This window comes from Ctenopharyngodon idella, chromosome 22 (assembly GCF_019924925.1).
Source record: "Ctenopharyngodon idella isolate HZGC_01 chromosome 22, HZGC01, whole genome shotgun sequence".
NCBI lineage: Eukaryota > Metazoa > Chordata > Actinopteri > Cypriniformes > Xenocyprididae > Ctenopharyngodon > Ctenopharyngodon idella.
The window spans coordinates 2990839-3005412 of NC_067241.1; the positions used below are offsets into that span (position 1 = coordinate 2990839).

A 14574-nucleotide genomic window follows, 5' to 3' on the forward strand; every position below is an offset into this window, starting at 1 on the left:
CAAAAAGTTCATAAAGAGATTGTAAAAATAATCCACAAACCTCTTGCGGAAGCTCAAACGTGCTGCATAAATTACATATAAAGATGTTCTTAAGTCCTACTTAAAACACTGCATTTGAAATTTTAACTATTACACATTTTAATTTAATTGCAATTAACAAGCAACTATGTGTCCAAAAACATTACATTCAGTTTGTACTTCGAAGTACATTCTTTTGAAGTATACTCTTTTTAAAAGTATGCTAAAGTGTACTTCTTTTTAAAGGCTGCCTACCACAACAGCATTTTATGACATCATAAGTGTGCTTATAGTGAGGCCACTCTAAACAAAAGTCAACAACATCATGTCAATTGCAATACCTAGTTTTGGACAAAGTCTAACGCAGCACTGCATGTACATACACCTCAGGGATAAGTCCATCTCAGAATGCACTGCGACAAGCCTAATAAGTATTTATCCTAGACCAGTGGTGTCCAGTCCTGCTCCTGGAGGGCCACTGTCCTGCAGAGTTCAGCTCCAACCCCAATTAAACACACCTCAACCAGCTAATCAAGGTCTTGCTTGGCATACTAGAAACTTCCAGGTGTGTTGAGGCAAGTTGGAGCTGAACTCTGCAGGACAGTGATCATCCAGGACCAAGTTTGGAGACCACCTCTGTCCTAGAACAGAGGTGAAAGACATGTCAAATACAAACATTTTACTCATTACTGAAAAGTATTGATGAAAACAGTTAAGTCTAATAATAATAATAAAAAAATGTTTAGATAAATTAATAGGGTGACCAGCTGGTTATTGCTTGTTGCAGGACAGTAGATGTGATTTTGTGGGACAATGCAGGACACGTGTGGAGAGATAAATTTGCTATTATACTATGTAAATGCTATTCGCCCTCACGTTGGATGATAACGTTTTAAATCGTTTCTGTGACTGGCACTCAATTTGCCCAGGTTCAAAAGATACAATGTAATTTATTCTACGGTAACATTTTTGACTTTTGATGAGGTCCACACTTTGCTCTGTCCACACAGTCATCATTAGCGGAAAAACTACGAATGCGTTGGTTGGTTATTTTCCTGCTCTTGCTAGAACAAGACGGCTGCGCAAATGGATTTTTAAATGCCAGTCGCATTTTTTAGTATTATATTTCTTATTTTGGTATTGTAATTTCAGGGAAGAAACAAAGTAATACAGATATAATTGAAATGTGGGACACTGTTTACGTCATGCGAGACGCAAAAATGCAAAATGCTGGACAGGTGGTCACCCTATTGGCCCTGTTTACACCTGGTATTAAGAAGTGTTTTGGTCAATCAGATCACAAGTAGACGAGGGAGACACATTCCCGTTTACACCTGGTGTTTTAATCAGTCTCTTTTGTCCACTTTTGACCACTTCTGTCCTGATTTCTTTGAGGGGAGGGTCTATGGGTGAGTAAATGCATGGGCTTTTTCAGATCTTTCAATCTAATGGACTAAATAAGCTTGCACAATTTACATATGAACGTGACAGGAGATGATGGAAAAGCTGTCGTTTCTGCTCTGACAGCCACAAGACCGGCCGAACGCTGTGAGTGTGTGTTAGAAATCAGGAATGGTGAGAGAACATTGTGCTTGAGACATTTTTCATCTTCAAACCAAACTTTAGTCTTCAGCTGACAAAGTTTAAATCCCATCTGGCTAGCGTGCTTCCCATAATGTTTACACATTAGGTCAGTTGGTGGAGAATAGATGGTCTTTAGTGGCTGTTCGAACACAGTCGACCACATGAGCGTTTACACTATGAAAGCAATCCAGTCGAATGCTTTTTCTATTACCTCTGGAAGTGGTAAAAAATGGACAAGCTCAAAAAGTTTTAGACCCCATTTACACCTGTATTTAGCCTTGTCCACTCAATCCAATTGACCAAAATGCATCTTAATACCAGGTGTAAACAGAACCATTGTTTTACCTAATATTTTCTAGGCACTTATTAGGCTTATTCAAGTAACGTCATTAGCTTGACATGTAACGTAACGGCAAATTCTTTTGGAAATCATTGTGTGTTTTATATGAAGAAGGATATTTGTGTGGCATGCAGAGTTTCTGCCTATGTAAAGCTGTTTAAATCACTTTCATTTAGTTTAGATGTCCTACAGAATTTAGACAGTATACAAAACAGAGCAGCTCAGTAGCTTTTGGAACATAACTCAGAAAATCATCAGCTCTGAAGAAGGAGAGGTAGAGCAGAAGTCAAAAGGTGGGGTTCAGGAAGTAGAAGGACATGCTCGGCTCCGATTGCATTTCATCTGTCCCAAAGGCGCACAACAAGACTTCCTCTTCCCCCTTCCACACTCGCAGATGACCTTGGAGTTGATAGGACAGCAGCCAGAATCTGACAGCCGCAGGTCATGGGAGAAGTTTATGTAATGCTGAGGGACCTTGGTGGGTTATAGTGTTACAAAAGTGAACAAGTAGATATTGATGGCTCAGTCTGAACTCTGATTGAAGTAGACACGCAGCGCATAACTCAAACACAGGATGTGGAGGCATAGTGTTTGGGTCGGGTCAGATCCGCCTCTCTGTACGATAAACATAAAGACATGTCTGTATTCTCTCATCATACACATTTTATCACATTTGATTGTTCCAATTAATCATTCGATTTTTGTGGGCAGCTTAAGGTGTAACAAAGACTAAAAGAAAAAGCGAAAACTCCCAAAGAGCCCGCCGTCATCCCCAGGGCATGCTGAACTTTACAGATGATCCTCAAAATTGTAATTTAGACTCGTGAAATTACTCATGAATCTAAATGCAAACTGCGGTGCCTAGGGGTGTAAATGAGTACCAGAAAGGGTAAAAACACACAAATTCATCATTCCCAGCAGCACATCAAAGAGAGCTAAGCTTGAAATTTATCTCCCACTAATACCACTGTAATGTGTTTTCAGTCAAACTGTCTCTGGGAGTTTCTTGCTGTTCATAATGCACTTATTGAACCGGAACAAAGGAGTCTATTATATTCCTTAACAATAACTACAGTCAAAATAAAAATGATATGATTTTAATGAGGTGTACAATGTTACGGTTCCAGTATATAAGCCAAGCAGTGCTTGGGGCGTTATAGTCTCATTATTTCCCATTTATATTTCTCACAATATTACATCAACACTTGTGTATATATATATATATATATATATATATATATAAAATGTGTATGGTATTTCTGCATTTAATCTAGTCCTCGGAACATCTAAAGTCATCTGGTTAGATGACCTGAGGTTTGTGAATGTATAAAAGATCAAATTGTGTAGAGCTTTATATACTAAGATCAGTAATTTAAAATCGACCCTGTGTTGAATTGGAAGCCAGTGCAATGTAGATAAGATAGGTGTTATATGCTGGTGTTTACGAACACCGGTTAACAATCTAGCAGCAGCATTCTGTACTAATTGTAAGTGATTTAACAATGATTGGCTTACACCCACATACAAGGAATTACAATAGTCCAATCTTACAAAGATAAAGGCATGAATAATCTTCTCCAAGTTAGTAGATGACAAAAACGGTTTTACTTTTGCTATTTGTCTCAAATAAAAAAAGCAGGATTTAACCACAGAGTTAATCTGTTTATTGACTATCAGAGATTCATCAAACTGTACCCCAAGATTCTTAACCACCGATTTGAAGCTAAATTTCCCATATAAGAAAGATTTTGGGAAACAGAGGTTCCGAACTAGATTATCTCAGTTTTGCTTTCATTTAAATTAAAAAAATTAAATGACATCCATAATTTATCTTCATGTAAACAGGTTACTAATGACTCAATTGACCTCCTGTCCTGAGGTACTGTAGGTACACCTGAGTGTCATCAGCATAACAGTGAAAAGAAACTCCATATTTGAAAAATGAACCTAAAGGTAACATGTAAAATGAAAACAAAATTGGGCCAAGAATAGAACCTTGGGGAACACCACAGTTAAGCTGACCAATATTAACTGTAAACATCTTATTAAACAGAAAAGATTTAAACCATTCAAGAGCTATACCCCAAATACCCCCAGTCTTTGTAGGCGAGAAATAACAATATTGTGATCAATATTATCGAACGCTGCGCTAAGGTCTAGCAAGACTAGAATCACAGAATCACCAGAATCAATTGAAATAAAATATTTAAAACTTTAAGCAGGGCCGTTTCTGTGCTGTGATTTGCTTTGAACCCAGATTGAAATTTTTCAAAAAATGTTATTATGATCTAGAAAAGACTGCACTTGGTTTAATGCAACTTTTTCTAAGACTTTAGATAAAAAAAGATAATTTCGAGATGATAATTTGATAAAACACTTGGGTCCAAATTTGTTCTTTTCAAGAGCGGCTATACAATAGCATGTTTAAAATTTATAGGAACTACTCTTGATATCAGACTTTTATTAACTACATCAGTAAACTCAGACCAGTAATACCGAAAGTCTGTTTTATCATTGTTGATGGAATAATATCAATACAGCAATTTGTAGGTTTCAGCTGACCAATTATCTCCGCTAAAGACTGAAGTGAAATAGGAGTGAACTGATTGAATGCCACAGAAGTGAAATGAGCAGTCGAAGGGTCATATGAACCAGGCAAAATCTGCACCCTGATATCCTCAACCTTCTGAACAAAAAAAATGTAACAAATTGTCACAAGCCATAGTAGGAAGAGCTGATTAATTACATTTATGTGTGAATTCACAGAATTTCCTGTAGTTAAATTAACATCGAATAAGGACGTTTAAATATACCCCTTCTTTGAAAAAAGTGAAGTGCAGTTTCAGCCGCGATACAATTATAATGTTGTGATGCATCTTGATGCATTGAGTCATGATGACATATTACGATGCGAGAGGTAATTGGTCTTAGTCTTAGTTTGTAGAGGGGTTAGGACTCAACGCTTTCAGACAGAATGGTTTCAGGTTTGCTATTTTGTTAAAGTCTTGACATCCTCTACAACAACCTGTTTGTTTGAAATGTAGCAACAGCACCCCATTTCCAAGGAAGTAAGGACTAGTTTAGTGAAGTGGAATGAGGAATTGCCCGTTTGCTTTGACAGCCACGCCATAAATATTGACTCCTAGAAAAATGTTACATTTCCTGCAGGCCTCCTGCTGTCTGCATGTTCCCCAACACTTTCTGACAGCTCTGGGCATTCCCAATCCATCCTGTTTGTGTCAGTCAGGTGGCCCACACTCCCAGCTGCTCCGCAGACCCGCTGCTGCTGCTGCTGCTGACGGCACCATGTGCGAGCGGTCACAGCGGCCAGGTGCTTTTCATTCGAATGTTAACTCTCTCCAGAGACTCTCAAAGGGGTTACGCTAGGTCTCACCTGAGCTAATTGGTCCTTCAGGGGGAAAAGTGTGAGCAGACATGCTATATTGGCTTTAGCCTTCAACTTATTGTGATTGATGCCTGACACATAAAGGACTAGACAGGGTATGTACATGCTAGATGTTGGTATATAATACATTTGATCTTTTATATGAAGCTGCAGGAAGTACTCTAGCATCATGGAGCTTTGAAGAGAACATTTCTTTATGACACATGCAGTGTTAAATGTGTCTGACATAGGAAATGATGAAAAATTGACATTTTTGCCAAAAAAAAAATATATATATATATATATGACTGGTGTGATAAAAAGCAAATATAAATGGGTAGTTGACATGTCCTGCATTGTAACATGGTATATATATATATATATATATATATAATTTTAGTTAATCTTTTTGCATTTTTAACTTTTTTGCAGTTTAACAAAAAAGCAGTTTAACACCTGGGTTTTTTTCTTATCAGATTCAAAAAACTCAGTCGAATTTGATCGCACATACCACATCATTCTAAAGTGTTAAGTGTGTACTCACAAAAAAAAAAAAAAAACCTAAATGTTGTGCTTTTCACAAAATAAAGAAAACAAACATGACGTGCGATCTGATGTCTCCCTCTCAGTGAAGTCAATTCTGAAATGCGTTTAAAAATGAACTGAAACTGCAAATACTTGCCACACAGACATGAGAGACATGTCTACATAATGCTTACAATGTCTACTTTTAAATGAAGTAAGTCAAATCAAAAACAAATATTCTCAGTTTATGTAATTCGTTAGAAACCAAGGAGTGGTCCCTTGGTAAATAGTTTGTATGCATCGCACACGCCCCTCAGTCAATGCCACAAAAACATCAGATTCACTGAATGTTCGTCGCGTTTTAAGGATGACACGATACTCCAGTAAAGAGGCCCTTCAGATGATTCTAGACAGCGAGGAAGAGTTCACCTTTTCCTCTGAGGAAGACTGAGATGATGAATGGTTGCATTTCGAACAGCGAATTGACCACCGACGAGGATATAAGTTCGGGGTAAGTTCGGTGTCTTTTGTCTCCCCTGGTGTGAATCACATAAATATTCATGGCCATCAACACTCCCACGCATACAGCAGTGCTGACACAAAAACTGACTTACAAAATTTAAATCATTATATTGTTGTTTATGTTGAAGTGTTCAGAATAATTTTTACGTAATTGTGTAGTAAAAATTCTAGCCTACGTGCTTGATAACTCAAAAGTCTTGTGGACAACTATTCAGTATATGATTTATGGCCTTATTGCAAGGACATTTTTTTTTTTTCCCCCAAAACTTACTAACCACGCATAATCTTTATTTTCAAAAAAATGCAAACATGTATATCTATTTTGCTCACATATTATTGTAGCAGAGTTTGTGCTGAATACAGCAAAATTGTTGGCCAATAGTATGTTATAAGTAGCTGAAATAAGCACAAATGTCAGGGCATGTCAAAACATCTCAAGGGCCCCAGAATTACTCAGACCCCTGGGGGTTAAATGGATGGTTTTTTTTTAAGCACAAGTATTCCATGTAATGTCTCAATTAATATGAGCTAATTAAAGATGAATGCTTAAAAATAGGGGGAAAATAGGGAAACTTATGTGAAGAAAAAAAAAAAAAAAAAAAAAAAATCACATGTACAGAAGTATTCACAGCCTTTGCTTAATACTTTGTTGAAGCACCTTTGGCACCAATTACAGCCTCAAGTCTTTTTGAGTATGATGCTACAAGCTTGGCACACCTATTTTTGGGCAGTTTCTCCCATTCTTCTTTGCAGGATCTCTCAAGCTCCATCAGGTGGGATGGGGAGTGTCGGTGCACAGCCATTTTCAGATTTCTCCAGAGATGTTCAATCAGGTTCAAGTCTGAGCTCTGGCTGAGCCACTCAAGGACATTCAAAGAGTTGTCCCGTAGCCACTCCTTTGTTATCTTGGCTGTGTGCTTAGCGTCGTTGTCCTGTTGGAAGATGAACCTTCGCCCCAGTCTGACGTCCAGCGCGCTCTGGAGCAGGTTTTTAATCAAGGATGTCTCTGTATATTGCTGCATTCATCTTTCCCTCGATCCTGACTAGTCTCCCAGTTCCTGCTGCTGAAAAACATCCCCATAGCATGATGCTGCCACCACCATGCTTCACTGCAGGGATGGTAATGGCCAGGTGATGAGCGGTGCCAGGTTTCCCTTCAGACATTATGCTTGCTATTCAGGCCAAAGAGTTCAATCTTTGTTTCATCACACCAGAGAATTTTGTTTCTCATAATCTGAGAGTCCTCCAGGCTGGCTGTCATGTGCCTTTTACTGAGGAGTGGCTTCCGTCTGGCCACTCTACCATACAGGCCTGATTGGTGGAGTGCTGCAGAGATGGTTGTTCTTCTGGAAGGTTCTCCTCTCTCCACAGAGAAACGCTGGAGCTCTGTCAAAGTGACCATCGGGTTCTTGGTCACCTCCTCGACTAAGGCCCTTCTCCCCTGATCGCTCAGTTTGGCCGGGCGGCTCGCTCTAGGAAGAGTCCTGGTTGTTCCAAACTTCTTCCATTTACAGATGATGGAGTCAGCTGTGCTCATTGGGACTTTCAATGCTGCAGAAATTTTTCTATACCCTTCCCCAGGTCTGTGCCCTGATACAATCCTGTCTTTGAGGTCTACAGACAATTCCTTGGACTTCATGGATTGGTTTGTGCTCTGACATGCACTGTTAAGTGTGGGACCTTATTAGATAGGTGTGTGCCTTTCCAAATCATGCCCAATCAACTGACTTTACCATAGGTGGAATCCAATCAAGTTGTAGAAACATCTTAAGGATGATCAGTGGAAACAGGATGCACCTGAGCTCAATTTTGAGTGTCATGGCAAAGGCTGTGAATACTTATGTACATGTGATTTTTTTTTTTTTTTTAAGAAATTTGCAAAGATTTCAAACAAACTTCTTTCACGTTGTCATTATGGGGTATTGTTTGTAGAATTTTGAGGAAAATAATGAATTTAATTGTCATTATGAGGTATTGTTTGTAGAATTTTAAAGAAAATAATGAATTTAATCCCTTTTGGAATAAGGCTATAACATAACAAAATGTGGAAAAAGTGAAGCGCTGTGAATACTTTCCGGATGCACTGTATATATATATATATATATATATATATATATATTAATGAAACTTTTAATAGAAAGTTAATCAACATGTTATTCATCAACTACCCAAATACACAATGCATGTTAAGGTCATTATAACCCAATTTATTTATTTATTCATGGTTTTATGCTATCTAGATCTTGTATAACACATCTGGAATTGCGTCATTCTCCAACTTAACCTTCACTGAAGCGCTTCACATAAATAACCACTCATCAGCTGGATTTTTTGTGTACACCGTTTTGTCACACCATAGAGGTGAACCCAACTGAAATACGCTGCAGTGCACTTACAGTTCACTGAGGAAGTGTACTTAAAGTGAAGAAGTGTGTACTTACAGTTCACTGAGGAAGTGCAGGTTGTGGAAAGCGTTGGGCTGAATCTCACTGATGTTGTTCATACTGAGATCCCTAAAATCAGAAGAAAAACAGAAACGGAGGGTCAGCGGCAATGACAATGATATCAGTTACTCTTCAGTGTCGCATGATCCTTCAGAAATCTTTCTAATATGCTGATTTGCTGCTCAAGAAACATTATTATAATTATCAATGTTGAAAACAGTTGTCCTGCTTCATCTTTTTGTAAAAACCGTGATACATTTTTTTTCAGGATTCTTTGATGAATAGAAAGTTCAAAGCATTTATTTGAAATAGAAATCTTTTGTAACATTTTAAATGTCTTTACTGTCACTTTTGATCAATTTAATGCATCCTTGCAGAGTATTATTTTTATTTTAGTAATAATAATAAAAGTATTAATTTCTTAAAAAAAATTCTTATTGACCGCAAACTTTTGAATGGTATTGTATAGTATATAATTATAAAAGTATAAAAGGGTTAGATTCTGTCCTTGATTCTGACTGGTCAATAGCTGTGTTTTAATCACAATAAAACACGGTTATGACCGCTTCACCCAACGGTTCTGTGTATCACTACATAACACCCTTAGCAACCACTCTTAGCAACGTAAACTGTAGTTCTCAATTGATATTGTTCACTGAAGCTTACTGTATTATGTAGAAGAGTATTGTGAGAAAGAGATTGGGTAAGCAAGTTTATTACCTGCATTCAGATTTAGCATTTTCCTTCAGGTCAGTCCTGTGTTCGTAATAAAAAATCTGTTTAAATGTCCAATGTATTATCTTGTCCTTTTAACAGTTAAGGGGTTTTCCCGTGACTGACAGCGCTAGTCAAAGCATTTGTCAGTTGCATCTTGTTCCATGTTCACAACAATTTAGTCTTTTCAATGTAAAAGTCTTTGCTACTGACTGACACACTTATAAAGACGGTCTTTGCCGCCATCTAATGGCATGATAATGTAACTTCTGTTGCTGGTCATGGTCAAGGACTATTTTTTCCGGTGGAAGGAAGGCTTTTAGTGAAAGTTTACTTCATGAAAGTTGCATTGATACATATTTTTGGCTTTAATATTTGTATTGTGTGGTAACCGTTTTATAAAAGCAATAAGGTACTTGAGGCTAGTGCTGTATCGTGAATAAGTCACGGCTGTAGGGGTTGTAAAGCGAAGCGTTGTGCCTAACAACAGCCTTCAGCCGTGACTTATTGATGATACAGCACAGCCTCAAGTACCTTATTGCTTACATAAAGTTTGTTTTTATAAAAATACATTGTGTAAAAATGTCTTCATAATCAAACTTTTATTATCAGGACCTGCACAGATCTAGCAATATGTAACAAAATAGGAAAACAGTCAAGTTTGTAAAAGCATAAACAACAGCTGAATTAATATTAGCCATATTATCAAGCCGCATATGAATTTTGTGAATTTGTTTTCTCCTCCCTTCTAAAAGTCTATTATATCTAAACTATGCATGATTATGTAGTTAGTTTTATTGTGTTATTTAAGTTTATCATTGTTTTCGCCTGCTGTATGTGGCTATCAGAACAGAACTGTGACTCATTTTGGATCATGATCCAGTTGAGAACGACTCATTTGTTTAATCTAGGTCTATGTGTTTCAGAGAAATACTGATATTTAGTTTATGAGTTTATGCTTCATTAGTTTATGAGTTCATTAATTTAACATCAGGCTCCACTGACGCATATTTTACTTTCTGGTAATAACCGGAGCGGACATGATCGTGATCATTGATCAACATCCTCATTCTCATCTTGTGATATTCATTAAGCTTTAAGCGCAATCAAGATGAAAAACTGCACAATATTGATTATACTCCTAGAGTAATTATGAGTAATCCAACACAGTAGATCTCGCATTTCAAATGAAAATACCGCCTACATCAGTTGGCTGGCTTCAAAAACAGAGCAACAATACAACCCTTGATTACAACATGTGAAATCTGGCCTTGTGTTTTATTTTTTATGTATTGTTATTATTACAGTTGCCTCTCTCAATTTCCCGTTCAATTAATTAATGGACTCCAGAGCCAGAGTTAGTGTGGTGATTACGCGCTCTGCCCGAACCCAAAGCGAGCACACGGATCTGATGTCCTTATCAGCTGTGCCAACTCCATCTAATCAATCGTGTTGATTATAGACTCTGCCTGATCTAGACAACACCTTCAGACAGAGATCTGGACAATCTCTGGGTCGGTTGATGAGAGGCTCTGGCTTTGACAGTTTCTTCTGAAGGCAGCCAAGACCCTTCTGAATGAAACATGTGGACTCTCATATCAAAGAAAACCCACACCTGCACGTTTTACCATCCATCAGAGAGGAAGAGTGGAGAGAAAAACACAATAAAAGAGGAAAAAACTTTCCACTCTGAATTATTGTTCAACGGATGTAATTTCCTCTCTGGTTTGCAGTATGTGTGTGCGTGTAGTTGTGTTCCAGATGTTTTCTGCCTTCAACCTAATCAGAGCATCCAGATCTTCTTATATTTTTTCTCTGTTAAATTTGACCTAAAGAGACATTTCAGGGTCTATATATATTAGGTATATATATTTATGTTTACCTTCATACATACCCATCACCCCAGTGTGTTCTTAAGTCTTAATTGATCTGTGACGGTGTTCACTGATATCCCCACATCGTCAAGGGTCAACTAATTACCATATTATCGGATTTAATCAAAAATATCTTAATTTGTGCTCTGAAGATGAATGAAGGTCTTACGGGTGTGGAACAACATGAGGGTGAGTAATAAATGACATTATTTTGGGTGAACTAACCCTTTAAATAAACTATGGTCTGTTGGTATGGATTATGGTTTAGTGTCTAAAGATTTCCCACTATTATGCATCTTCTGATAGAGTACAGAATCTTCGCATCAAAACACAGGTGAAGAAGAAGAAGCAGAAACAATTGATAGAAACATTGCTTATGCACATGTAAAATAACACGATCATCAAACATTCAACAGGATTTAAATCAAAACTGTCAAATGTTACTGAATGAAATGTCGGCCCAGAAAGAGGTACAGGACTGTAAAGCTTTGAGGGTGTTGATGGACTCAATCTATGCCATCTGTGTTTTGATCATAGTTCTGAATTCAATCCAGACAAAGTCTTTGACAAAAATGTGATTTTCTCAGCTTTTTGTTCAAAATGTTGCTTTTTTAATGAAACTTATCCATATTCTATCTTTAAAGAAAAGAGTTAAAAGTGTAAAATGACCTTATATCAGGAATATTTTTCATTGTCTGCTGCCTTCAACAGCTTAGTTTAGCTTGTCACTGGAACTCTACCCTTTGTACCATTTCTACCCCAAAAGGGTGCATATTAATACCTTAATTCCATATCACATGAGCTTTAGACATAACCGAACAAATATTTAGTAACTACAAGGCTTATTTCTTAGTGGATGTTATTCATAAGTTGAAGAAAATTAAACAATTGAAATGAATGAATACATTCACTTCTTTTAACTGCTCTGTCAGATGCCATTGCTATTTTTTCAACCGACCACACACACAAGATTAAGAGACACCATAGACGGCTATGTTTGTGACGGCAGCATTTTTCAGACACAGCCTGATGGATCTCAATGGTGTTACTCAAACTATAGGTGTAATAAATTATTCAGACCAAGGGTTGAGCCACTCCAGAAGTGTAACAGATGAATCGGGAATCAGCTGAAGTGGTTTTACTGCAAAGACCTTGAACATCTGAGCCTGAACATTTCAGCAAGGTTTTCATTTAGGCAATGTCAAATCGACATTGATGCAACCAAACTGCAACATTACTTCATTTGTAGTCTCTGGAGGTCTGAAATAGCCAAAAGGGCAGCTTCTCATAACCATGGACCACCAGGCTTGAGAAGATAAACTGAAAAGTCTGAAAATATTCATCACAGAGACTTTGATACTTTGCTATTTATTTGTTTTGTCAGTGTGTCAACCATGACAAGGTGAAAAGCTAATTTGCTGTAGATGGGGCCTGGAAAACTTCACTCAGGAAAAGAAACAGAATGAGTTGACCTGACCACCACTGTTTTCCACTGACATGGTGGCATGGAATGCAGTCAACACAAACCTGTTAAACTGGAGGGAATATTTGAGTTTTGAACTGCTCCCAATATCGCACACATGAACTGACTTAATGAGCTTTGCCATCAAGGTGTTGACTGCTAGCCTACAGCAGCTACAAAGAAATAACCAGTATATTAAAACAATATCAGAAAGAAAAAAAAAGAAAAAAGAAAAAAAGATTTATAGCTGTGTAAACTCAGCAAACCACATACAAAAAACCTCATTAAAGGATTAGTTCACTTTCAAATGAAAATTACCCCAAGCTATACACACCCTCAAGCCCTCCTAGGTGTATATGACTTTCTTCTTTCTGATGAACACAATCGGAGTTATATTAATAAATATCCTGACACATCCGAGCTTTATAATGGCAGTGAGCGGGATTAACGAGTATGAAGCTGAAGAAAGTGTCTCCATCCACATCCATCCATTTATAAACGTACTCCACATGGCTCCGGGGGGTTAATAAAGGCCTTCTGAAGCGAAGCGATGCGTTTGTGTAAAAAATAAAATAAAAAATCCATATTTAACACGTTATGAAGTCAAATATCTAGCTAGATATTTATTAATATATCTCCAATTGTGTTTATCAGAAAGAAGAAAGTCATATACACCTAGGATGGCTCGAGGGGGATTAAAGCTTGGGCTAATTTTCATTTGAAAAAGTGAACTAAGTCAGAACTGAGGATAATGGGATTTAACAACTTTTTTTTTAAGACAAGCTGATCAAGGATGTACCACCTGCTCCATTTTAATTTAGCAAATGCCCTCTGTGCTAATACGCTTAATATTTAGCTATGTAAATATCCGCCCATCGCTGTCTCCAAAGAGCTCCAAATTTTGCGCTCTTGCTCCTCGCTGCTCCTGATTTTGCAGAGTTAAACACGTTCCTGGGTCAACATATTTTATTGATCCTGGAACAACATTCATGTCCGAAAATTTAGACCTAACCCTATCACTACCCCTACACCTAAACCTAACCCTACCCATAAGTTATCCCTAAAATCAGAGGGAAATAATAGGTGAATAACAGAGATGTAGAAGCACCTAACCCTGGTTGTAAGCCTAAACTTGACATAAACTGTAAACTTGATTGGTTGATTGGAATGTTGTTCCAGGATCAACAAAGATATTGATCCAGGAACATGTTGTACTTGGTGAAATCAGGTTCTGCCTTTTGGTCACATGCCCAGAGCCGCTTCTGTTAGGCCTGCTACAGACTGTGCGATTTCGCAAATCCTATAATATCATTACAAATCACACAGTATGATCGATCTAATAAACTTGGGTACGACATACGTGTAGACTGTACAATGATGACACCTATTGAATCGTAGGCTATGACACAAGTTAGTATAGAAGACATAGGTTGTAGCAGCAAACACACTGTGAGATGACCATGCTAAATTCCTAAACCTGTCAGAAAATTATTGCAGGCTATCTTTGGTTGCAAGTTTAGGAGCCACAGCCACAGAAATCGTGTTGTTGTAATCGGGGGAAGAGATTTGAAGTGTTTTTGGATGCAAAATATATCAGCAAAATATTGTAGAATAAGGTTAGAATTATTGTTCTCCCTTTCTAATCTGCTCCATCTATTTGATACGCACTTGTGCGCCAGAATTTGTAACATTTACAGGTAAGTATA

At 37.6% G+C, this 14574-nt stretch overlaps 1 protein-coding gene across 1 annotated transcript in view; it reads right to left on the reverse strand.

Annotated features, from left to right (window-relative positions):
• Positions 1 to 14574, reverse strand: part of LOC127505020 (leucine-rich repeat-containing G-protein coupled receptor 6) — a 104719-nt gene that overhangs the window by 49330 nt on the left and 40815 nt on the right. Inside the window, exon 2 of the mRNA XM_051880254.1 lies at positions 8816 to 8887. Within this exon, the coding sequence (XP_051736214.1) occupies positions 8816 to 8887 (72 nt within the window). The remainder of the gene's footprint in view (positions 1 to 8815; positions 8888 to 14574) is intronic.